The 25724-nt window shown below is 43.7% G+C and overlaps 2 protein-coding genes across 3 annotated transcripts in view; both read left to right on the forward strand.

Moving 5' to 3' along the window:
- The window catches only part of helq (helicase, POLQ like), a 65252-nt gene extending 47056 nt beyond the window's left edge, over positions 1-18196 (forward strand). Inside the window, exons 12-18 of one of the 2 annotated variants that reach the window (XM_070872387.1) lie at positions 1234-1459; positions 2320-2477; positions 5193-5291; positions 12188-12361; positions 13236-13349; positions 13826-13960; positions 16541-18196. In XM_070872387.1, coding sequence (XP_070728488.1) covers positions 1234-1459; positions 2320-2477; positions 5193-5291; positions 12188-12361; positions 13236-13349; positions 13826-13960; positions 16541-16648 — 1014 coding nt within the window. In that variant the 3' untranslated portion in view covers positions 16649-18196. The remainder of the gene's footprint in view (positions 1-1233; positions 1460-2319; positions 2478-5192; positions 5292-12187; positions 12362-13235; positions 13350-13825; positions 13961-16540) is intronic. The other variant, XM_070872388.1, reaches the window with a different exon arrangement.
- Positions 18197-19906: 1710 nt separating this feature from the next.
- hpse (heparanase) overlaps positions 19907-25724 on the forward strand; it is a 39426-nt gene continuing 33608 nt past the window's right edge. Inside the window, exon 1 of the mRNA XM_070872400.1 lies at positions 19907-20301. Coding sequence (XP_070728501.1) covers positions 20123-20301 — 179 coding nt within the window. The 5' untranslated portion in view covers positions 19907-20122. The remainder of the gene's footprint in view (positions 20302-25724) is intronic.

Genomic DNA, 25724 nt, shown 5'->3' on the forward strand with positions numbered 1-25724 from the left:
CTTGCAGTTTGCCTACTGCCAACATTAATCTAACTAGTTTATATTTAACTGGCTTGTCCCCTTCCCTTTTGTGATAACAATTGTAATATATATTGACTGCAAGATTAGCAGCAACCAGGATTATTATTATGATCCGAACAGAAGAACAAAAATATTTTGCAACGTGGGGCAGGATTGTGTCTTTGTCAGCTATATAGAAAGTGGTAGTTCAGGTCATACTCTTCCCCAGCAGAAGGAAGAAATCATGGCACCAGGTTGTCAGTAAAAATGTAACATGTTCTTGAAGTGGTTGGGGGATTGAGATGATGGACTAAATTTGGGAAAAGTAAAACCACACACTGAGGATACTGTTTAAATAGTGCCTCTACATAACTGTATAATATCATTACGTTGTCCTCGCACTATAAAGATTTATTGTAAAAGATTTATTATTCATGTGGCTTATGCATGTTTCATGTATGATTCGGGGTCCCAGCGACTTTGTTTTCTAGACTCATCTTTTGTTTCTTAACTTGTTCCATTACCATCTCATTTTTGCCCATCATCCCTTTTGTCTCTTAATCTCTCCTGCCTTCCACCCTATCACAGACCTTCCCTTTTGTTCTTTCCATCCCCCCCCCACCCCCCCTTTCACTGCCACTGCACTTCCTTAAGAATCTGTTACATCTCGAACTTTTCCCGTTCTGATGAAGAGTCACAGACCTGAAACGTTAACTCTGTTTCTCTCCACAGATGTTGCTTGACATGCTGATGTTTCCAGCACTTTCTCTCTTTATTTCAGATTCTAGCATCCACAGTATTTTGCTTTTCTTTTGTTTACGTTGTTTTAAACCACTTTTATGTCCCAAGTGAATATTGTACTTAGTTTAATCTTGATTACAGCTGCCTTCATTGTGGTAACAGATCACTTAGGTTTTGCTTTGGAATGAAACAAGTTTTTAATCACATTTATTAATTATACATCGAGATCCCCAAATTCATTTTAAACAGTTTGTAATTGTAAAGACTACCTTTACAACAGTTTTCACTAAACTAAACTAAAGTATGTTGTGTTAAGTTCAGCTTTTCTAAAGAATAAATAACTCAATGTGTCAAAGAACAATTTGCTTTTGTTGGAAAATCAAATAAAAGTGTTTTGCAATGTGAGGTAACATTGGATCATTGTCTGCTGTATAAAAAGTGGCAGTTCAGCTTGACCATTTACCTAAATTTGTATTTTTTCTCCCCCCAAAGATTGCCCAGACACTTGATCAAATTGTTGAGTTCATGGCTGGCACTCTGCTTGGTGTGCAGCAGCAACACCTCTTCAAAGGGAAAAACTTTTTGGAAGTCATAGAACAAGCACTGGAACCGTTGATGGAAAAAGGTTTAATAAACGGCAAAATATCAAGTAGTAGCGATGGGGAGGAAATGTACCACAAGCTGGAAGTCACGAAGCTGGGTCACGCTACTTTTAAAGGTGAGCCAGGCACTCACATTTTCAGTGTCTAACCTCTCGCTTATTTGGCAGCATCTGAACATTTAAAATCTAGGAATTGAAGTGCAGGGAACTCCTCTTGAGAAAGCATTCTTTTTTCCTTCAAGGAGAATGTTCTTCTGACAAGTGTTGTGCATTTAACCGAGGCTTCACTGGGCAGATTTCCTACTATATATTGGTCTGGATCTGCTGTGCACGTAAGAACATAAGAAATAGGAGCAGAAGTAGGCCTTACGGCCCCTCGAGCCTGCCCCGCCATTCAATAAGATCATGGCTGAACTTTTACATTAACTCCATTTTCTTGCCCGATGTCCATATCCCTTGATTCCTTTAGTGCCCAAAAATCTATCAATCTCCGTCTTGAATATATTCACTTGAATATGTTCAGAATAACTCCACAAGACTGTATATTGTAAGCTCAAACTGTTGTGACCTTTGTCTCTTTAATATAACTCCAGAGTGAGGAAGCAGCATGGCGGACTGCCTTATATACCTGCTTGCCCAGGGCATGCAGGTGACCCTTGGGTCTCCCACATGTGCGCCCCCTGGTGGCAAGTCTTACACATTGGTAATGTTTACATACATAACAGACTGAGCATTCACAGGTCTGGGGTAGATAATTCCAAAGATTCACAACCCTCTGTAAATAGATTTCTCATCATCTCAGTCCTAAACGGCCGACCCCTTATCTTGAGACTGTGACCCCCAGTTCTAGACTCTCCAGCCAGGGGAAACAGCCTCTTAGCATCTACCCTGTCCAAGCCCTCCAAGAATGCTATACTTTTCAATGAGATCACCGCTCTGTACTGGACAGGTTCACTAATATATTGGTTTGCCTCTAGGATCAATAGACTTGGAATACTGTGATACTTTAAACATGGATTTGAAGAAAAGTTTGGAGGGGTTGGTGCTTGGTAACTACCTTCACCTCATCTACCTGGTAACACCTTATGATATGGTATCCCAGTGTACTCCAGACTGGATGATCTATTTTAGGCAGGTAAGGTATGAGGATTTGGTGTGCCATTCACAGTTACACAAACACTACATCTGAGTCGGTATCCTCACCTCACCTCATACTCTTGTGTCCATAAGGACAAAATTAAACAAAATGTCAGTGTGTCCTTTAATTTAATACTGGCAAAGGGAGACTTGGAAAAACTAGAGGTGCATTTACTAGAGCAGCGGGAGATAAGGGGGGGATCTAATAGAAATTTTGAAAGGTTTGAGAGCATAAATAACATTCTTTTCACTGGTGATTTGGGAACAAGAGGGTATAAGGTTAGGGTTAGTATGAGAAACATAAAGAAAAGGGGAGAAGTGTTTGTTCATGCAAAGTGCTTTTAGAATATGGAATGCTGTACTGAAAGTGGCTACTGATGCCAAATAAATAGGATTTAAGAAGAAATTGGATAAACACGCCAAGAAAAATATTAAGGGAAGCAGACAAAGAGAAGAGAAATAAGAGCATAGTAGATAATTCATGTGTCGCTGGCGTAGGCATAGTGGTTTAATTCTGTGCTGAAATGCCTCAATTCTACAGTATTACATGTTGCAGTATTAGCATCCAAGCGAGTTCAGGAAATTCACAATGTAGTACACCTTTAAAATTCTGACAGCTGATGGATCTCATCATTTTTCAACACTTGTGCATACATATTCCAGTAAGATTATAGTTTGGTAAATATGGTTCAGAAGGACATTTCACACATTATTGTGGCTTCTACAAATGTTTTTCATTGAGCATTACTGTGTATAATATCTGTTGAAATTTCTTAGAACCTAGCAGTCACCATTAGGTGTCAGAGTTTTGTAAAACTTTGCTGTGGGTCCAATGTGAGGAGGAGTTGTGTGCCATTTTGTTTTTATAAATGTTTGACACTCACTACATAGAAATACATTGCGGGTACAACACACAAACATTTGACCCAACCGTTTACCTTCTACACGAGCAAATCACATTTACCAATCCTGCTCCCATGTCCCTTTAACCACTTAACCTTCATCCACTTCTTCAATCTAATCTTGAATATTCACATGCAATGTTCCCTTTAAGCTGCGCGGCAGCCCATTAAAGGGGTTACACTACCCCAAAAAATTTAGAAGGAACATTGTTGACATAGTTTCTGCCTCAACCACTCATGGATTCATTGATGAAATATGGGCACTTGGGTGAGGTACTAAAGGGTGACCAGTGCCTGACCAGTGCTTAACTCAGCGAAAGTTTGGAGAAAAGGAAACAACAACTTGTATTTATATAGTGCCTTTAACTTAGTGAAACGTCCCAAGGTGCTTCACAGGAGTATTATGAGATAAAACAATTTGGCACCGAGCCGCATAAGTATAAATTAGCGCAGGTGACCAAAACTTGGTCAAAGAGGTATGTTTTAAGGAGGAAAGAGAGGCAGAGAGGTTTAGGCAGGGAGTTCCAGAGCTTTGGGGCTTAGGCAACAGAAGGCATGGCCTGAGCGATTATAATCAGGGATGCTCAAGAGGGCAAAATTAGAGGAGCACAGACATTTCAGCGGGGGAGAGGGTGGAGCTGGAGGCAATTATAGAGATAGGGAGGGGCAAGGCCATGAAGGAATTTGTAAACAAGGATGACAATTTTGAAATTGAGGCGTTGCTTAACGGGGAGCCAATGTAGTTTAGCGAGCACAGGGGTGATGGGTGAGCGGGACTTGGTGCGAGTTAGGCAGAAAGGGCAGAATATTGGGAGGAAAATTACAACATCTTTTCCACAGCCCCCACGACATCCACTCTCTGCTCCCCATTTTCTTACTGCCCCATCTATTGATATGATTGTTCATCGATTCTTTAAGCCTGCTGTCCAGCTATGAACAAAGAAAGGAACTTTTGTGGACAGTCTGTGTGTAAACTGTGAGCATAATCAAGAATGAATGTGTGGAGAATGTAAATGTATTGGGGAGAGAGAGGCTCGAGATATAAATACTGTAGTCCGGACCAATTACTCCTGCTCTATTCTAGTTAAAAGGATGGAGATACAGAGGGAGATACTGGTACTGTAGTCTGCCCTAGTTTTATTTTAAGTCCAGTGTCCAAAAATTCAAAATCCTGAAACGACAATATCAAATTTAATGCCAGAGTGATGCGGACCTTATCTTTTCTCATGAACTATTCCATTAGATCACATATACCACCAAGAAAGAATACTATCAACTCCAAGTTCCCCTCCAACTCGCACAGTATCCTAACTTGGACATGTATCACTGTTCCTTCATCGCCGCTGGGTCAGTATCCTGGAATTTCCTACCTAACTCCATGTGGGAACATTAACACCACATGGACTGCAGCGGTTCAAGGAGAAAGCCCACCACTTTCTCGGGGCAACTAGCAATGGGCAATAAATGCTGGCCTTGCCAGTGATAATCACATCCCAAGAACTAATTTAAAAAAATAACATTGAACTCACAACAATGTCAGTGGAAAGCTTTAAACATTATGAAGTAGAAATTACTATTGGCTGTATTTATATATGAACACTAGATTCCTCTCTCACTCACAGTAGTCTGCTTACAATTTTAATGAAAGATCCACTGCATGTCCAAATTTTAGAGTCTGTTATCAGTGCTTCCGATAGGGGTGTTATTGTCTCTTTGGTCCTAGTGAAGTGCAAAGAAGTATTTAATCTTGTACTAATTTTACAGCAGTTTGATGAAGAATGATTTCAATAAATGTTTTATTCCAATTCTAGTTTCATCAGTTGGATGTTGTTGAGCAGAAGGTCTTTGCCACTGTGGGTGTACCAGAGAGCTTCCTTACAAAGAAAGCATCTGGTCAAGCAGTCAGGAAGGTAAGACTAAAATCTGCCCTGTTGAGATGTATGAGCGAGACATGCCCCTGGCATCCAAACATCCAAGATGAGAATCCCGAGCCTTTATCCTTTGTCAATTCCTGACAAAAGTAAATTCCTCAAAGTTTGAAAGAAGATTTTCCCCGACCACTTTCTCAGGGCAACTAGCAATGGGCAATAAATGCCGGCCTTGCCAGTGACAATCACATCCCAAGAACTTATTGTGTTTCTAACACAGATGAGACTGCACACAGGGAGGTTAAAGTAACAGTGACCTCAGTCTTTAATAAGCCACTCCAGAGTGAGGAACATGCCTTAGGGGCCGGCTTGTATACAGTGCTCCCAAGGGATGCTGGGGTCCCTTCGGACTTCAGGGATGAGCTCCCTGGTGGCGGAACATGGGAGTGCATGCTTTACAGATACACAACAGAACTAATTTTTAAAAATAACATTGAACTCAACCCCGACCTTTCGCGCAGCCAGGAAAGAAGTGTCCTAAAATTTAAACTCTTCTGGTAGTTATATTTGTTTCAGAGGCTGTCGGTGCTGATACCACATGCCCCCTTAAGGGTATTAGATCACCATTCAACGAGATTTTTGTCAGGTGTCAACCTTGGCTCGGTGGTAGCATGCTTGCCACTGAGTCAGAAGGTTGTAGGTTCAAGCCCCATGCTAGAGACTTGAGCACATAATCTAGGCTAAAGCTCCAGTGCACTACTGAGGGAGTGCTGCATTGTCGGATGTACTGACTTTTGGATGAAACATTAAACCAAGGCCCAGTCTACCCTCTCAAGTGGGTGTAAAAGATCCCATGGCACTATTCAAAGAAGAGCAGGGAATTTTTCCAGTGTCCTGGCCCTCAACCAGCTGGTCTATGCTGGCGTTTATGCTTCACACAAGCTTCCTCCCACCGTACTTCATCAAACCCTATCTACATATCCTTCTATTCCTTTCTTCCTCATGTACTTATCTAGTTTCCCCTTAAAGGCATATATGCTATTTGCCTGAACCACTCCATGTGGTAGCAAGTTCCACATTCTACCTCGTATTAGAGAGGGACCACAGATGTTTTACTTTTATTTTTCTGTTATTTTGGGTCAAAACTCTGAGAAAACAAAAGGAAACAGAGTGCTCATGCAATCAGAATATTTCAGATTTGTTAATGAGCTAGTTCCCCTATCAATCAGAGGGAAAGCTGTGAACACTGTTTGAAACCATTATATCGTGTTACAGTCAGTGACGTATCGTAAAGAGAAGTGGACATGAAAGATCTCGTGGCACTCTTGAGAACAGTGCGTTCTCCCAGTATCGTGGCCAACATTTCTCCCTCAACTAAAACAACAACACACTGGTCATTTATCTCATTTGCTGTTTCAGGGTCCTTGCTGTGCACAAATATGTAACAATGGTGACTACATTTCAAAAGTAATTAGTTGTGAAACAATTTAGGGTGTCCTAAGGATGTGAAAAGCTCTATGTAAAATGTAGTTCTTTCTTCTTTAACTGGGGACTCTTACAGAACATGGGGCTAGACTTCGGGCAACATTCCGCCCATTTACCGTCCATTTTCCGTTAAGGAAGCCATTACTGCCCATTTCTTGCATAAAGTGGAAACTAGCGCCCAGTTACCGCCCATATATCGCCGGCGGTAATTTTGGCAGTCTATTACTGCCGGCGGTAAATGGTACCACCTGCCCATTTGTTTTAGCTGATTTTCCAAGTACTTCAACGTGCACCACCCAAATTAACAGCGGTTACTAAATTCGACAATTCACCCAAATTACCGCCGGCATAATGTACCTGAAAAAGCTGCACTCACCTGACCTTAACCCAGCAGTATGGACGGCAAGTTTTAAACGGATGAACTTGAAGAAAAGGCTGCTTCAAGTTGGAGGGAGCAGTAAAGTCATTAGTGAGTGGATTTTTAAGGGTGTTTGAAATCATTGCTCATAATCTGAGGGTATTGTAGTCTATCTGGATTAAGTTTTTGGCTGTTTAAGGAAATTGAATAAATTTATATGACAGTTTAGAGGACTTTTAAAGGAATGGGGCCCGCGCAGTTTCTCTGCCAATATTGCTAACTAATTACATGCTGCAGAATAGAGATGGGAGAAGGTTCATTGAAGAGCATTATATGCCCAATCAAAGAGGTGGTAGACTGCTGAGGAGGAGACCTTGCACCCAATGCATTTACAGGCATAAGCGGTCATACCTAGACCTGTCCGATTCAGCGTGCGTTAGAAGGCTGCGCTTCCGAAAGGAGTTATGCCAGCTCATAAGGGAGACCTGCAGCCTACCAGCACCACCAGGACAGCACTGCCCATTGAGGTTAAGGTGACTGCAGCACTTTCATTCTATGCATCGGGTTCCTTTCAGGCATCAGCTGGCAACATTTGCTGCATCTCTCAGCACACCACACATTGCTGCATTCGGCAGGTGACAGAAGTGCTTTAAGCACGAAGGTTTGACTTTATAAACTTCCCAATGACCAGGGAGGTACAGAGTGAGAGGGCTTTGGGTTTCTCGAGAATAGCAAACTTCGCTAAGGTCCAGGGTACAATAGACTGTACGCACATTGTCCTGCGAGCACCTTTAGAGGATGCAGAGGTCTTTCGGAACCGAAAGGGATTCCACTCCCTGAATGTGCAGCTTGTTGTCGACCACAATCAAATAGTCATGGCAGTAAATGCCGATTTTCCAGGGAGCATTCATGATGCACACATCTTACGTGAGAACACTGTCTCAGACCTCCTTTTAAGAGCCACAAGGTCAATGCTGGATGCTTGGTGACAAAGGATACAGCCTTGCCACCTGACTCTTGAACCTCCTCCGTAAGCCCCAGACAGATTTTGAGCATCGATACAATAACAACCACATAGCCACATGCAATGTAGTCAAAAAGACAATTGAAGTGCTGAGGCAGCGCTTAAGATTCTTGGACCACTCTGGAGGCAGCCTACAAACCACACTGAGCAGGTCGCGGAGTTCATTGTGGTGTGTTGCATGTTGCATAACTTAGTAATCAGAAGGGGACAGGGAATTACCACAGGGGACTACAGGACCACCTAAGAATAGAGGGGACGAGGAAGAAGCGGAGGAGGAAGAGCAGGAATCTGGCGATGAGCTAATGATACCACCCACCCCTACACTGCAGCAGAAACCCCATGGTAGTTACGCAGCAGCAAAACTGTTACGTCAGCAGCTCATCAATGAATGCTTTGCTTGAACGGTGAGAATTAAGTTTAAACCTTGCCTGGCTATTGTTTGCAACCCTTTTATTGATTATTAACCCCTTATTTTGTAAAAGTGAGTGAGACACTGCACAATAATTGTTAAGTTGAATAAAATTTTCTAAATTATGAAAAATGATTCTTTTGAAATAAATTCATAAATAATAAATAAATCTTTATAAAGTAAATGTGCAACAAAATGTAAACATGAAAGCAACAAGATTGAAAACATTAAACATTAAACCCACAAAACCCACAACGGCCTCCCCAACATTCAATAATTTTTCATTTTAAAAAAAAAAACACCCACAATGTCCCCCCAAACAGTAAACAATTTTTCATTAAAAATTAACAATTTTTGAATATAAACAGGCCCCCCCAACCCACCAACAAATCTACCTGTGGCCACCATTCCCACCGCCTCTTACCCCCCCCTCCACCTTACCCCCAATTGTTTTTTGTCATTACCCGTACCCCTGACCCTGCCCTAGTTGGGACCAGTGCGTTGTGCCTGTCTTCGAGCACGCCTCGAGTGCTGCTGCTGTAGGGGGGAGGGAGTGACGGTGACGGCATCATGTGTGGGGAATCTGAAGAAGAGGGAGGGTCTGACGACCCATCTTCGGAGTCAGAAGTATTGCCATGCTCCTGACTCCCATGTGCTGTTGGCAGTGGTGGTACGACACCTTGGGGTTCAGTGCTGTAGACCGATTTCAGCGTCTGCTGCCTGGCATCAACGGAATCGGTGGTTCCCCACATCAGCGCCGCCATGTCCTCCGATTGGCGTGCTGACTGCATGGCAATGTTTCCAGCTAGTCCACCAATTGCCTGGAGGAGCTCTCGACCAATGGCGACACTCTCCCTAGACAGCACAACCTTGTCCAGGTCGGCGTCTGCCTGTCTTCGAGCACGCCTCCCCTGCCAAATCAGCCTTCGTGGATTAGGCACGGGGGCTGTACCACTCGATGTGCCCTGCTGCATACCGCTTGGTCCCGCTACATCCTCGGAGACGAATCCATGAAATATTGATTCGCCTGAGGAAGAGGCGGTCGCAGGTATAATGGACTCTTCAGTTCCCGCCCCCGCCCTCCCCCCCCCCCCCCCCTCAACGGCACATCTTTTGAGGGGGGTCGGAAAGTTGTATGGTGTCGTCGTCGTCGTCGTCATCATCATCATCGTCCTCGGTGTTTTCTTCGACCGGTCAAAACCAGTTGAATTAGAATTGGCTCTGCATGCTCATGTGCCTGGGCAACTAGAACAGAAGAGGTCAGCAGAAGGGGAGGGGAGGGCGCTTACATTGTGCAGACATATGTATATATCGCCGAGATGCAATGAATATGAACAGAATTTACAGAGACTGAATGGCATGGTCCCAGCATTACATTACATCATTTAGCATCATTTATACATTATGTTCACATGACTATATTACATGAACGCTGCACGGCCAGGGGCTTATGCGTGACTTGCGTGGTGGATCTACACCCCCCCCCCCCCCCCCCCCCCGAGTGGCCGAGAGATCATGTGCCCCTGTAGGGCTGCGGCCTGCTCTTCAAGATCCGTGAGCTGTTCCAGCACTGCCAGCCCTCCTCCGGTGCGCCGACGTTCACCGCGATTGAAAGCGATTTTTATTTTCTGGAAAGATGATAATATCATGGTATAAGATAATTGCCCAGGTACTAGTACGCAGCACACAGATAGACATCCACCATTACCCATCCTCAACGCCTTTCAACAATGTCCTATTAATGCACCATTGGCATGCAAGTGAACACATCTTATTACAGGAAAACAATATAATAACATCGTTGATAGTAAATAATGCGTAACACTAAGCTTACCAAGATTAACATCACAATATGGCAGATTTATAATTTAAGTAATGAGTCAGTGCATTATTAAAGTTATTACTTACTCTCACGGCAGAAACAAGGTCGTTCCAGCGCTTGCAGCACTGGACTGGCCCCCGACGGACTTGGGCAACCAAGGACACTGTCTCGGCAATCTCTGCCCATATTCGCTGGCACACAGCCACGGTGGGTTTTCTGTGGCCATCCCGGGTCAATTGGTCCCACCGTGCTTCCACTTCATGGACCAAGGCAACTTGGGCATCCATTGTGAAACGCTTTGCCCTCTTCCTCCCTCCTATCTTGGCCTCCACCATCAACTGATCTGCACTACTATCCATTATATATTAATGTATATTATGTAGAAAAGCCCCACAAAAACTGGAAACAGAGATGATTTCCAAACAGGCTGCCAGTCAATCTTTTCTTTCTCTCTCTCCCTCTCTTTTCCCCGCCCCCCCCCCCCTTCCTCATCTACGCATGCATGGGCTGACCCCTGAATCACGGGAAAAAGAAGAAAAAAAACGCGCATGCGCAGTAAGACCATTGCCAAGTTCGCCAGCCTTCCACGAGGATAAAATACCGCTCCCGCCCGACCGCTATCACTACCTTAGGGGGAAAAAGCTGGAACTAGCGGTTTCAGATCTTGGCGGTATTCGGGCGGTATTGAAAAGTCGAGAAGAGTATACTGCCGAGATATGGGCGGTAGCGGTAAAAATGGAAAGTCTAGCCCATGATTTCTCCTTTATTGAAATTCTATTTTATTATCTGTGGAAATAAATGATCTCCAGCCTCACTTACTGGCTTGGAATTAGAAACAAGAGTAGGCCATTTAGCCCCTGGAGCCTGTTCCGCCATTTCAATGAGATCATGGCTGATCTGTGACCTAGCTCCATATATTCAGGTCTGAACTGCCACACGGTACAGGGAGCTTGAGGAAATTTGCATTGCTGTCAATTGGGTCTCAACTAGTAACAGGCTTTCAAAGGATTATTAAGATTTCTGTAACATTTGAAAACTAGGGTAAGCTGTAATACACCCATTCCAATTCTGCTTTGTTAAATAAGATACAAATATATCCTAACTAAAATAATACATGACCCTCAATTTTAGTTATGATCAGGATACAACTGTTGCATGACTTCAGATTGTATTTGCCCAGCGCAGAATAGTTTGCGTGACAAACACTGAATATTCTCTGCTGAGCGGTAGGATGAGGTAACAGCACTAACAGATTTAGTATTTTTGAAAATGTTTAGGACAATGCATATAATTAGTGCTAAAGTCAAAGACCCAATAGCCAGAGTGTCTTGGTGATCTTTCCTGAGGCACTTGCAAACTCAGCAGAAAAAGAGAGAACACAAGTCAATATCCTACGGTGTTGCTCATGAACAAAAAAAATTTAAATGCTGGAATTGAATCAGCCTCAGCAGCTGATACCGCTAACATAGACTGCTCATAAATTGGGTCCCAGGCTTTGACCAGGCCCAAGCTTTAAGATTTCAGCTCAAATTTGCATTTTAATACTATGCAGTTGGTTCAAGTTACTTAAATGTTCAGTTTTTGGTGTGGAAACGTCATGGTTACATTCTGTTTTCTTTTTTGGAATATGATTCTTGCATTTAATTTGTCCCTGTTAACCATCTGGCTGACTATATATGTATATAAATACACTTGTTATAGAGGAGTGGGATTTATAGTTGCTGACTTATCCCATCCAGGAGCAGGATAGCATCTCTACAGATTATCGCTGGAACATTACTCCTGAGGAGTATAAGTGGTTGTCAGTAACAAGTATTCAAATGTATTTTTCTCTCTGTAGGCTGCAGATGGTTTTGTCGTAACCCGGTTCTACCTATCCTTGGTGCTCTACTCCCTTTTCAAGGAGATGAACACGTGGGCTGTGGCGCTGAGGTTTAACATGCCTCGTGGTTTTATGCAGAGTTTACTGAATTCAGCAGCAGCTTTCGCCTCTAGTGTGCTGCATTTCTGTGAGGTATTTGTAAAACCTTTATTTCTTATTTTCATTGTACTTTTTTCTGTAATTGAAAAACTTCTATAATACATTAAGTGCATTTTCATTGCTAAACTTGATTGGCTCCTGACAGATGTAAAAGTAGCCTAATTGCAAAGAGTGAACCAGCAAATAACTTGCCTTTAAAATCAAACTTTTTAAACAAATTTATAAGCAACTTTGTAAACATATTTAAAAAGAAGCTTGGACATGATATATTTTACACTTTATGGATGCTGTATTTGCACACTGCCTGTACTTGTTCTTCTGTGAGTCAGTGTTGGGCAAAATCACATTGGGACAGAATTTTCTTTTTTGATCTACAGATCAGCCATGATCTAATTGAATGGCGGAACAAGCTCGAGGTGCTGAATGGCCCACTCCTGTTCCTATGTTGCACTAAGAGTGTAAATGTACTTTTGCCGCCTTGTTTTTTAGAAGCTATTTGAAAAATAACATAAAGCACTTGTTCACCTAGTTACAAAACTCAAATAATCTTTGTATTAAGTGCCCGTATGGGATCTTTCAATTTACTGGGATTACAATCCATTTAACAGTGCTTAAGGCTGATCAGGACACAGTTACTTTTGCCATAATCTTTAAAAATTCACCATTAAAATGGTACCCTGATCTTTCCATTTGCTTAAACTGCTGCTGGTGCTATTTTTTCACTATATGTTGTCACATATCTTTGCTGTGACGTGTTCCAAAAGCACCATATTGAGATATATGTATATATATGTTTTTTTATATATTAGTACATTATCTCAACAATGGTGTTTTTGGAGCAGATATAAAATATGAAGAGTTCCTTTATTAACTAAGATTGATTTCAGTTTTGTTTTGCTGCCTACAGGAATTAGAGGAGTTCTGGGCATATCAGGCTCTCTTTTCAGACCTCACTCATAAACTGTCATACTGTGTGAAACCAGAACTTGTCCCTCTTATGGAAATATCAGGAGTCCGAGAGGTTTGTAAATCTGAACTATTTTTGCAAAATGCTGCAGTTAGTTATAAGACCAGGATGAAGTTTGCCCAGAAATTAAGTATCTGGTGCATTTAGTGGTCAAGTGTATATTTGGATATAAAGAAGGAAAATGCAATGCTAGGAGACCATGGGGTTAATCTGCCTGCCAGATGAAAATTGGAAGTCTTGGTTAGGCGGTTTGAAGGAGAGAGGAAACATTACACAGTGGGTAACTTCCCACACTGCTGAATTATTGCTTTCAAATGCATTAATTCACTGTGTTGTGTCTTTGTGTGTGTCCAGAGGTTCGACTGTGTTGACCAAAAACACGGTCTAAATACAGGGAACTAACTGGAGGGTGAATCTAGAATGATAAAGTCAAAAACAAAGTAACGTATTTCAAAAATGATTACATTCCAGCACACTAAAGCATTAATGTATAATGCTGTATGAAATTATTTAACTGTTTTGTTTTGCAGGCTCGCGCTCGACAGTTGCACCATGCTGGTTATAAATCTTTGTCTTATCTGGCTAATGCAAATCCTGAAGTGTTGGTCAAGACAATTGAACATATGTCCAAACGCCAGGCTATTCAGATTGTTTTCTCTGCTAAAGTAAGCACCATTTTCTGGCTTCGTCATTGTTTGGATGATATTGATAATGCAATCAGTTGAGGTACTTTTGTTACTCTCCTAAGTAGATGCGAGTGTCGAATGAAGCCTCAGGGCACTGTTGCTTTGAAGGAGTGCCACAGTGGCAGACATATAGTTCTCCTGTCACCAGTGACACTCCCAACTATAAAGGAGGTGACCTCAGGAGTTCCAATGACATCACAGGTTTACATTTTTATGTAATTCCTACATTACAACAATGACTACACTTCAAAAGTACTTAATTGGCTGTAAAGCACTTTGAGACGTCCTGAAGTTGTGAAAGGCACTATATAAATGCAAGTTCTTTAATTAGACACCTCCTGTTCTGAGCTGATAGATACGTGGACCCAGCTCTCCCACACCTATGTGCTTGTGCCACATGCACCATGAGCACTTATTGGATTTGGAAGTATTCTTTCAAAATTCCTTCTCAATCCCAGAACATTATGACATTACAACAGTGACTACACTTCAAAAAGTACCTCATTGGCTATAAAGCGCTTTGGGACGTGAAAGACTCGATATAAGTGCAAGTTCTTTCCTTTACTCGTGCTGCTAAATAAATAAACATCATATGACTTTATGATGCACAATGTTATCTGCGATGGGGTTGACTAATAGTTATACACAGTTGCTGATTTTGACACGTTACTGAGCCACCTATTTTCTAGGCCTCAGCAGAGATGAAGCAGCCAAATCAGAGTGAGATTTGGATACTGCAGAATTAACATGACTGCAGTTGTGTATGTTCAGCACGAAAAGTTGATAAAGTCCCCATATTATGAACATGAGAGAAACTGCAATACGCTCTCTCGGGGAGAATTACCCTCAGTTTGCAGAGGCCTGGGAACAAGTTGACTGCAGGTGGAGACAGAATAGTGATTCCTTATCTGTACTAAAACGGTTTTTGGGCATATGCTGCAGTTTGAACATTCTTCTGCACTTGGAGATCAACCCTTCATAATAATTCATTATTGAATCACAAAATAAACTGAACCTGTAGTCCAAGTATTTCCAATAGTATTTTACCCCATTGCAGCATGCATTAAAAAGGAGAAACATTTTACGGCCAAATCAGTAACGAACCCTGCTACCCTTCAGTTGCATAAGTACAATTGAGAAATGCCCGAGTTACCAGCATTTACAGTACTGTGTAAATTATTAGAAGAAGCACCGTCAAGATCAATCAGGGACTTTGTGAACTTTGCCAGTAGAATAATGTGAGGAAGGTTACATGCCAAAAACATCAAAACCTGTCTTTTCTCTTTACAAATGCTGACTGCTCTGTATGGGCTCAAAATTGGTCAGGCGTTGCTCTCTTTTTTTTGGAGCAACTTGATTTTTCTGGAGTATCTTAAAAATCCCCATTTTACACATTCAGTTTGCGCCAGTGTAAGTGAGTTAGTTAGGATATTTTTAGTTTAGTTTAGGTTTTTTCAAAAGGGGGCGTTACCAGCCACCTACGCCCATTTTAGCCATTTAGGCAACTTTGGACAGCTAATAGTTACTCCAAACTAACTTAGGCCAGCATATGTGGCCAGTTGTAGCCGCACAGAATACCCTTGCGGAGAATTAAGAAATCAGCGCAGGTAGGTACATCGGAGGCCAGCAGAACTTAACGACTTGACTAAAGAATGTGACTTGGATCAAACAGCTATACAGGACATCATACGACAAACTTCGCAAAGTTAATTTACTATACAACAGAAGCATTCATGGAAGCTTAAACTACAAAAATAAAAGAGACAAAACATATTTACATAATTTTTTCAAAATATTCAAATAAAAAATAGAAGTACCTCCTGCTTGTAATTCTTATGTTCTCCCAGCCGCCTAAGCTCACCCACCATCATAGAAATATTTTATACCGTATAGCCAGGAAATTTACTGTTTGTTTTATGCTTTTAAATATTTTGAAAATTCAAGCAAAATTATTCCACCAAATCTAATATTCAAGAATTGATTATGATGTATTTGAAAGTATTTTCTATTGGTTAGGAAAGTATTTTTATCAATAGGGTTAAGGAAAGTCTTGAGTAAGCTCATTAAAATTACTGGCTACACAGTTATCAAACCCCGCCCCCGGATCAAAACTCTCTTTCCCCCGCCCCCCCCGGATCAAAACTCTCCCCGGCTTGGGCCCCACACCAACCTGTTTGTTGTGGCCTTCTAGCCCGGGAAGGCAGCGGGCTGGCCTGTGCGGGAGGCCACTCAGCTCGGGATAGGGGCGGGATGCAGCGGGTCCCACGCTGCAGCACGCATGCGGAGACTGGGGGCAGGAGCTACTGCGCATGCATGCACACTCCAACGCGCATGTGGAAAGCTGCCGGCACTGTTTCTGGCGCAGGGCCCTAGCTCCGCCTCCCCAATCGACTGGCCACGCCGTGACAAGCCCCGGGAGAGGCAACACAGCGGCCAGAATCGGGAGACTTTATCGCCGCCCTTTTCAGCCCACAAAGTCGGTGCACTCATTGAGCCCCAGATTTCCAGCTTTTTCTGTTTTGGATTTTAAAATTATTCTTGGTTGTTATCTGTTTATAGATGCTGCTAAATGAAAAGGCTGAAGCTTTACAAGAAGAAGTAGAAGAGCTTCTGAGGCTGCCTAGTGACTTACCGCTACAGTCTGTATCTACCGAGACTGCCCGGTGACTTACCGCCACAGTCTGTATCTCCTGAGACTGCCCGGTGACTTACCGCCACAGTCTGTATCTCCTGAGACTGCCCGGTGACTTACCGCCAGTCTGTATCTCCTGATACTGCCCGGTGATTTACTGCCACAGTCTGTATCTACCGAGACCGCCCGGTGACTTACCGCCACAGTCTGTATCTCCTGAGACTGCCCGGTGACTTACCGCCACAGTCTGTATCTCCTGAGACTGCCCGGTGACTTACCGCCACAGTCTGTATCTCCTGAGACTGCCCGGTGACTTACCGCCACAGTCTGTATCTACCGAGACCGCCCGGTGACTTACCGCCACAGTCTGTATCTCCTGAGACTGCCCGGTGACTTACCGCTACAGACTGTATCTACCGAGACCGCCCGGTGACTTACCGCTACAGACTGTATCTACCGAGACCGCCCGGTGACTTACCGCTACAGACTGTATCTACCGAGACCGCCCGGTGACTTACTGCCACAGTCTGTATCTCCTGATACTGCCCGATGACTTACCGCTACAGACTGTATCTACCGAGACTGCCCGGTGACTTACCGCTGCAGACTGTATCTTCTGAGACTGCCCAGTGACTTACCGCCACAGTTTGTATCTCCTGAGACTGCCCGGTGATTTACCGCTACAGTCTGCATCTACAGAGACTGCCTGGTGATTTATTGCCACAGTCTGTATCTCCTGAGACTGCCCGGTGACTTACCGCCACAGTCTGTATCTCCTGAGACTGCCCGGTGACTTACCGCCACAGTCTGTATCTCCTGAGACTGCCCGGTGACTTACCGCCAGTCTGTATCTACCGAGACCGCCCGGTGACTTACCGCCACAGTCTGTATCTCCTGAGACTGCCCGGTGACTTACCGCTACAGACTGTATCTACCGAGACCGCCCGGTGACTTACCGCTACAGACTGTATCTACCGAGACCGCCCGGTGACTTACCGCTACAGACTGTATCTACCGAGACCGCCCGGTGACTTACTGCCACAGTCTGTATCTCCTGATACTGCCCGATGACTTACCGCTACAGACTGTATCTACCGAGACTGCCCGGTGACTTACCGCTGCAGACTGTATCTTCTGAGACTGCCCAGTGACTTACCGCCACAGTTTGTATCTCCTGAGACTGCCCGGTGATTTACCGCTACAGTCTGCATCTACAGAGACTGCCTGGTGATTTATTGCCACAGTCTGTATCTACTGAGACTGCCTGGTGACTTACTGCTACAGACTGTATCTACTGCACACAATTACTAAGTGAACAAAGATATTGTTTGTACTGTACACGATTGTAACTGCAACAGTGATTGAACTAAGCGGACGATTTTAGGTTAAGCAGCCGATTTTATTGATTTGTATGATAGAGCAGAGCAGTTGTCTGCACAAATACAACACCTTGAGATTTGTCAACTACAGTGTATACATTTGTTGGTGTAAAAGGGAATTGAAGTAGCCTCAAGGAAATATTTTATTAGTTTGATTATTCAAACCTTTACATGCATTCCTTTTTATAAAAGTACACAAAAGCAAGTGCAATAAAGTATTGGAAATTTTTAATATTGTTTATTGAAATATTTTAGTGAGGGGCTTTGGGGTGTGTGGATCCCAGAGATGAAATACAAGTGTAACATGATATTAAAGCTGCAGAGTTCTGCAGTGTAATGCAGTGGTGCAGAGAGTTTGTGCTTCCAGCCCATCTGGCTCACTTGGAAGGAGCAACCTGGTAGTTTTCCTGGTGCATGGCGCCTTTTTACATCACAGAAGACAAGGTGAGGTAAACTCATCTCAAATATCAGTGTATAAAGATTTGGTCCAATCTACAAAAAGATCAACTAGGTCAAAGGAAGAGGGAGGAGTAAGGAAAATAGACAAATTAATCCCCAGTACGTTAATGGGAGGCAAGGAGGGTTCATCAATTGGAAATAATTCAAATCGAGACAATTCTCCTGTTGCGCACAGCTGAGTGCCCAAGCCTTCACGCCCTTTGCGACTCCTTGCTCTCACTGCTCCCAAAAAAACAAGTATTTTCCTATATTATCTGCTGATACCCTGCCAGCAACAAAAAACCCTATTGCCATGCTTTTCCCAAAGTTAAGAAAGACTTGCATTTATATAGCGCCTTTCACGACCACCAGACGCCTCAAAGCGCTTTACAGCTAATGAAGTACTGAAGTGTAGTCACTGTTGTAATGTGTGAAAATGCACGTGTTGTGAAAGGTAGTGCACAACCCCCTTTCCACTTTTCCTCTCCTCCCCTCCCACATCCCTCTCCCAATACGAGCACACACAGCAATTCTCTCTCTCTCCCTCCCCCCCCCCCCCAAAGCTCCCACACTTCCAATCCACTGTTCCCACCCACCCACTACCACATCCACCATACTGCCCCCTCCTAGGACCAGCCTCTCGACACCCCCTAACCACACTGACCTCTCCACTGCCCAGAACTGTGACACACCATAACTGCCTCCTGGCTGAAGTAAAATAGATGAGATAAAAATAACTACATACTTGAACATATAATAATCGCTGATTTACAATTTCCATAGAAATACACATGGGGCATAGCCTGAAAATACCACTCCTACAATACTGTGTAATAAAAGTTTAATTGATTCAATCACCATAATTCAGTGGCCTAAATAATATACTGAGGGTTGCATATGGGATAAACAGAAAATCCATCCATTCCGCATGATCTGCTCAGTAGTGTATCTGGTATTTGGAGTCCATCAAAGTGTAAACATATTTTAAAATAGTCATGGCTTTTTCTCACTAGGCGTCAAGAATTTGTCAGTAGCTACCAACTTAGAAAAGTTCCTGGCCGAAAGCAACGTCCGCTTGACGCCAGGATGTCCGCATTTGGAGCGGTTAGTCGGTGCGGAATTAAAGATCAAGTGAAACTCAGCAGCAGAATTGTAACGCAAATTGTAATCCAATTTCCCGCTAGTTTTTTCAAATTTCCCGAACAGCCCCGGGAACTGCCGAGACCCCCTCCCCTCCCCAAAGATGCTGATGGTTTCAGAATTAAATCCTTTTCTTCTACTGTCATTACTTGTCAATGAAGCTCTAAGAAAAGCACATTACCGGGTTGTTATTAAATTTTATCCACACAGGACACACACACTGAATTGAGATGTTAGCCAGGGCTGGGCTGTGGTTAGAAGTTGGGGCGGCGCTTCATTCGGGCGGAGGGCAGTCGGTTGCAACGCTGGCTCTTGGCCACATCGGTCAGGTGACAACTGCCTTAACCTGCTGTGGGAGGGCGAGGAAACGGATTGAAGAGGTTCGTGAGAGCGGCGCCGAGCATCCGCCCGAGCAGTGCCTGCCCCTTTCAAAGTGCAGAAAAGGAAGAAGGAGCGCAACGAGAGCTCAAACTCCGAGAGCCTGTCCGCCAGTCAATCTCCATCCCTCTCCCTGCCCGGGTACTACTCTGCTGGGGAGTTTGAAGCTGGACGATGGGCTCCCTGGTGTTGCTCGTGCTCTGTCTGCTGAGCTGCACGCTGGCTGCGCTGTCCCCGGCTTCTGTCCGAATTCAGGTGGAGCTCGCTCGTCCCCTCCGCGACGTCAGCCCTCGCTTCCTGTCGGTGGCTCTGGACGCCTCCCTACTCCGGACAGAAAGCCTGGATTTACTCCGGTAAGTGACCGAGAATACTGTGGTTCACCCGGGAGGAGACCCTTAACCCCTGGTCTGGGATTGTACCCACTGATGGGTTTATATACAGTAACCCCGGAGATTGTACCCACTGATGGGTTTATACACTGTCCCCGGGGATTGTACCCACTGATGGGTTTATATACAGTAACCCCTGGGATTGTACCCACTGATGGGTTTATACACAGTAACCCCGGGGATTGTACCCACTGATGGGTTTATAGACAGTAACCCCGGGGGTTGTACCCACTGATGGGTTTATACACTGTCCACGGGGATTGTACCCACTGATGGGTTTATACACTGTCCCCGGGGATTGTACCCACTGATGGGTTTATACACAGTAACCCCGGGGATTGTACCCACTAATGGGTTTATACACAGTAACCCCGGGGATTGTACCCACTAATGGGTTTATACACAGTAACCCCGGGGATTGTACCCACTGATGGGTTTATACACTGTCCCCGGGATTGTACCCACTGATGGGTTTATATACAGTAACCCCGGGGATTGTACCCACTGATGGGTTTATACACAGTAACCCCGGGGATTGTACCCACTGATGGGTTTATAGACAGTAACCCCGGGGATTGTACCCACTGATGGGTTTATACACTGTCCCCGGGGATTGTACCCACTGATGGGTTTATACACTGTCCCCGGGGATTGTACCCACTGATGGGTTTATACACAGTATCCCTGGGGATTGTACCCACTGATGGGTTTATATAATGATTCCCAGGATTGGACCCACTGATCGGTTTGCACAGTAACCCCAGCATTGCATCTGTGTTTCGCTGTATTACTACTGAAACAGAGTGCCGGGCTGAGCGATCTTGCCCAGAACCCCATAGCGGGAAAACAAAGCCTGAGGATCTACTTCTGAGTTTTGCATTCAAGGTGCGACAGGAGATCGTGGCAGCAATGCAGCGAATGTTTGTGATGGAGGAGCGACGAGAAATTGTGGCGGAGGTGCAGTGAATGAGGGTACTGGGCCCAGAAGAGCCCAGGGTGCAGGGATAGCACGGGCCCAGCCCACACTGCGATATGTGTGCGCACTAGGTCCGTGCAGCAGAGCAGGTCTCCAGTCGTCCTGGTTAACCCTTGCCACTGGATAAAGACCTAGCTCTGTCGAGCCCGTGTGGTGGCTGGTGTGCAACGGTCACCACATGTTAAAAAAAATCCACGCACAGGCATCTTCCACCCTCTGAATTGGAGTGCAGGACTGCAACATCGGGTCTTTCATTGAAACATCTGTGAACTCATGTGGAAGCAAGTCATCCTCGATCGAGGGACCGCCTATGATGATGACCACTTATCTCTTTCTCTCTGCTTTCACTTCTGTTTCTATGTCATTGTGTCCTCAACTTGTAGTCTCTCTCTCTCTCTCTCTCTTCCCATCAGTTTCATCTCTCCTCAGCTTTTGTTTCCAACCTTCCTTTCACCTTTGTTTTTTGCTTTTTGCAACCACTTTTCTTCTCCTGTTTCCCACAGCATTCGGAGGGGCTGTGCACCAGGAGCCAGGATAGGGTAGCGATAAAGGAGGCGATATGGGGGTGGAGGGGGGGGTTGCAACTTCAAAATGCAGCCACAAGGAACGGGACTTCCAAAAGGAGCCGTGCGGAGCGGGGAATTGGCAGACCAGCTCCTGTTGAATTTCGGTCAGAATTTGCTCTGGACACAACATGCTTCCTGTATTTCCTGGCAGTCCTTTTAGATCCCACTGAAGAAGTTGCTTAGGGAAGCACAAAGATGAAGATGTTGAAATTGACATGTGACAAATTAGTGGGCTGCTTTGTTCAGCCGATGATAATATCATGAGGTACTGCTTTCGATTTCCCCTTTTAAGTGGTAAATATAGTTATTGAAACATTAAGACCGAGTAAGATATTAAATGGAAGTGGCTATATTTAGACTGGTATTGTCTCCCTGATGCCATTCTCTACACACACACACACACACACACACAAAGTATATGTTCATTTTTCTGGAATTACCGACATTTATTACAGAAAGTCTATCTCATTTCCTCTTTTTCTCCTTGATGTATAAACAACGGATCAGTGACCTAATGAATAAACAAGGCTTCTATCCAGTTTCTAAATATTATTACATTCCTTCCAGGAAGTGCTCTATTGTCAGAGCTGCAATCTTTCAGATGAGACGTTAAACTGAGACCCCATCTGCTCTCTCCGGTGGATGTAAAAGATCCTATGGCCGGTGCTCTGGCCAATCCTCCCTCTAATTTTTTTTTGACCCGTGCAGCCCCTTTAAAGGCCCATTTAGGATTCTGTATATTCAGAATTTTCTATTTAAAAGCTGGAACCTTCAGAGTGTCGTGCAGTTTAAAGGGAACATTGGTCCTGGCCAGTATTTATTAACATAAGAACATAAGAATTAGGAACAGGAGTAGGCCATCTAGCCCCTCGAGCCTGCTCCGCCATTCAACAAGATCATGGCTGATCTGGCCGTGGACTCAGCTCCACTTACCTGCCTGCTCCCCATAACCCTTAATTCCCTTATTGGTTAAAAATCTGTCTGTCTGTGACTTGAATACATTCAATGAGCTAGCCTCAACTGCTTCCTTGGGCAGAGAATTCCACAGATTCACAACCCTCTGGGAGAAGAAATTCCTTCTCAACTCGGTTTTAAATTGGCTCCCCCGTATTTTGAGGCTGTGCCCCCTAGTTCTAGTCTCCCCGACCAGTGGAAACAACCTCTCTGTCTCTATCTTGTCTATCCCTTTCATTATTTTAAATGTTTCTATAAGATCACCCCTCATCCTTCTGAACTCCAACGAATAAAGACCCAGTCTATTCAATCTATCGTCATAAGGTAACCCCCTCATCTCTGGAATCAGCCTAGTGAATCGTCTCTGTACCCCCTCCAAAGCTAGTATATCCTTCCTTAAGTAAGGTGACCAAAACTGCATGCAGTACTCCAGGTGCGGCCTCACTAATACCCTATACAGTTGCAGAAGGACCTCCCTGCTTTTGTACTCCATCCCTCTTGCAATGAAGGCCAACATTCCATTCGCCTTCCTGATTACCTGCTGCACCTGCAAAGTAACTTTTTGGGATTCATGCACAAGGACCCCCAGGTCCCTCTGCACTGTAGCATGTTGTAATTTCTCCCCATTCAAATAATATTCCCTTTTACTGTTTTTTTTTCCCAAGGTGGATGACCTCACACTTTCCGACATTGTACTCCATCTGCCAAACCTTAGCCCAGTCGCTTAACCTATCTAAATCTCTTTGCAGCCTCTCTGTGTCCTCTACACAACCCGCTTTCCCACTAATCTTTGTGTCATCTGCAAATTTTGTTACACTACACTCTGTCCCCTCTTCCAGGTCGTCTATGTATATTGTAAACAGTTGTGGTCCCAGCACCGATCCCTGTGGCACACCACTAACCATCGATTTCCAACCCGAAAAGGACCCATTTATCCCAACTCTCTGTTTTCTGTTAGCCAGCTAATTCTCTATCCATGCTAATACATTTCCTCTGACTCTGCGTACCTTTATCTTCTGCAGTAACCTTTTGTGTGGCACCTTATCGAATGCCTATTGAAAATCTAAATACACCACATCCATCGGTACACCTCTATCCACCATGCTCGTTATATCCTCAAAGAATTCCAGTAAATTAGTTAAACATGATTTCCCCTTCATGAATCCATGCTGCGTCTGCTTGATTGCATTATTCCTATCTAGATGTCCCGCTATTTCTTCCTTAGTGATAGTTTCAAGCATTTTCCCCACTACAGATGTTAAACTAACCGGCCTATAGTTACCTGCCTTTTGTCTACCCCCTTTTTTAAACAGAGGCGTTACATTAGCTGCTTTCCAATCCGCTGGTACCTCCCCAGAGTCCAGAGAATTTTGGTAGATTATAACGAATGCATCTGCTATAACTTCCGCTATCTCTTTTAATACCCTGGGATGCATTTCATCAGGACCAGGGGACTTGTCTACCTTGAGTCCCATTAGCCTGTCCAGCACTACCTCCCTAGTGATAGTGATTGTCTCAAGGTCCTCCCTTCCCACATTCCCGTGACCAGCAATTTCTGACATGGTTTTTGTGTCTTCCACTGTGAAGACTGAAGCAAAATAATTGTTTAAGGTCTCAGCCATTTCCACATTTCCCATTATTAAATCCCCCTTCTCATCTTCTAATGGACCAACATTTACTTTGGTCACTCTTTTCTGTTTTATATATCTGTAAAAGCTTTTACTATCCGTTTTTATGTTTTGCGCAAGTTTACCTTCGTAATCTATCTTTCCTTTCTTTATTGCTTTCTTAGTCATTCTTTGCTGTCGTTTAAAATTTTCCCAATCTTCTATTTTCCCACTAACCTTGGCCACCTTATACGCATTGGTTTTTAATTTGATACTCTCCTTTATTTCCTTGGTTATCCACGGCTGGTTATCCCTTCTCTTACCGCCCTTCTTTTTCACTGGAATATATTTTTGTTGAGCACTATGAAAGAGCTCCTTAAAAGTTCTCCACTGTTCCTCAATTGTGCCACCGTTTAGTCTGTGTTTCCAGTCTACTTTAGCCAACTCTGCCCTCATCCCACTGTAGTCCCCTTTGTTTAAGCATAGTACGCTCGTTTGAGACACTACTTCCTCACCCTCAATCTGTATTACAAATTCAACCATACTGTGATCACTCATTCCGAGAGGATCTTTTACTAGGAGATCGTTTATTATTCCTGTCTCATTACACAGGACCAGATCTAAGATAGCTTGCTCCCTTGTAGGTTCTGTAACATACTGTTCTAAGAAACAATCCGTATGTATTCAATGAATTCCTCCTCCAGGCTACCCCATGCGATTTGATTTGACCAATCGATATGTAGGTTAAAATCCCCCATGATTACTGCCGTTCCTTTTTCACATGCCTCCATTATTCCCTTGATTATTGCCCGCCCCACCGTGAAGTTATTATTTAGGGGCCTATAAACTACGCCCACCAGTGACTTTTCCCCCTTACTATCTTTAATCTCCACCTACAATTATTCAACATTTTGTCACAATGATTCAACATTCCTCAACCAACATCATTAAAACAGTTTAATTGGTTATTTATCTCATTGCTGCTTGTGGGAGCTTACTGTGCGCGTATTGGTTGCTGCGTTTCCTACATTACAACAGTGGATTACACTTCAAAAGTACATCATTGGGTGTGAAGGACTTTGAGATCACCTTAAGATATGATGGCTGCCATATAAATGGAAGTCTTTGCATTTATTCCTTGATAGCAACTAATTAACTTATCCTATGCTTTGATTAAAGCTATAATTCCTTCACTTTACGGTGACTTGTATTTACATTACACATTTACATAGAAAACATCTCAAGATTCTTTACATAGATGGGGAGGGGATGTTAAAAAAATCA

The sequence above is a fragment of the Pristiophorus japonicus genome, chromosome 2, assembly GCF_044704955.1.
Source record: "Pristiophorus japonicus isolate sPriJap1 chromosome 2, sPriJap1.hap1, whole genome shotgun sequence".
Classification (NCBI taxonomy): domain Eukaryota; kingdom Metazoa; phylum Chordata; class Chondrichthyes; family Pristiophoridae; genus Pristiophorus; species Pristiophorus japonicus.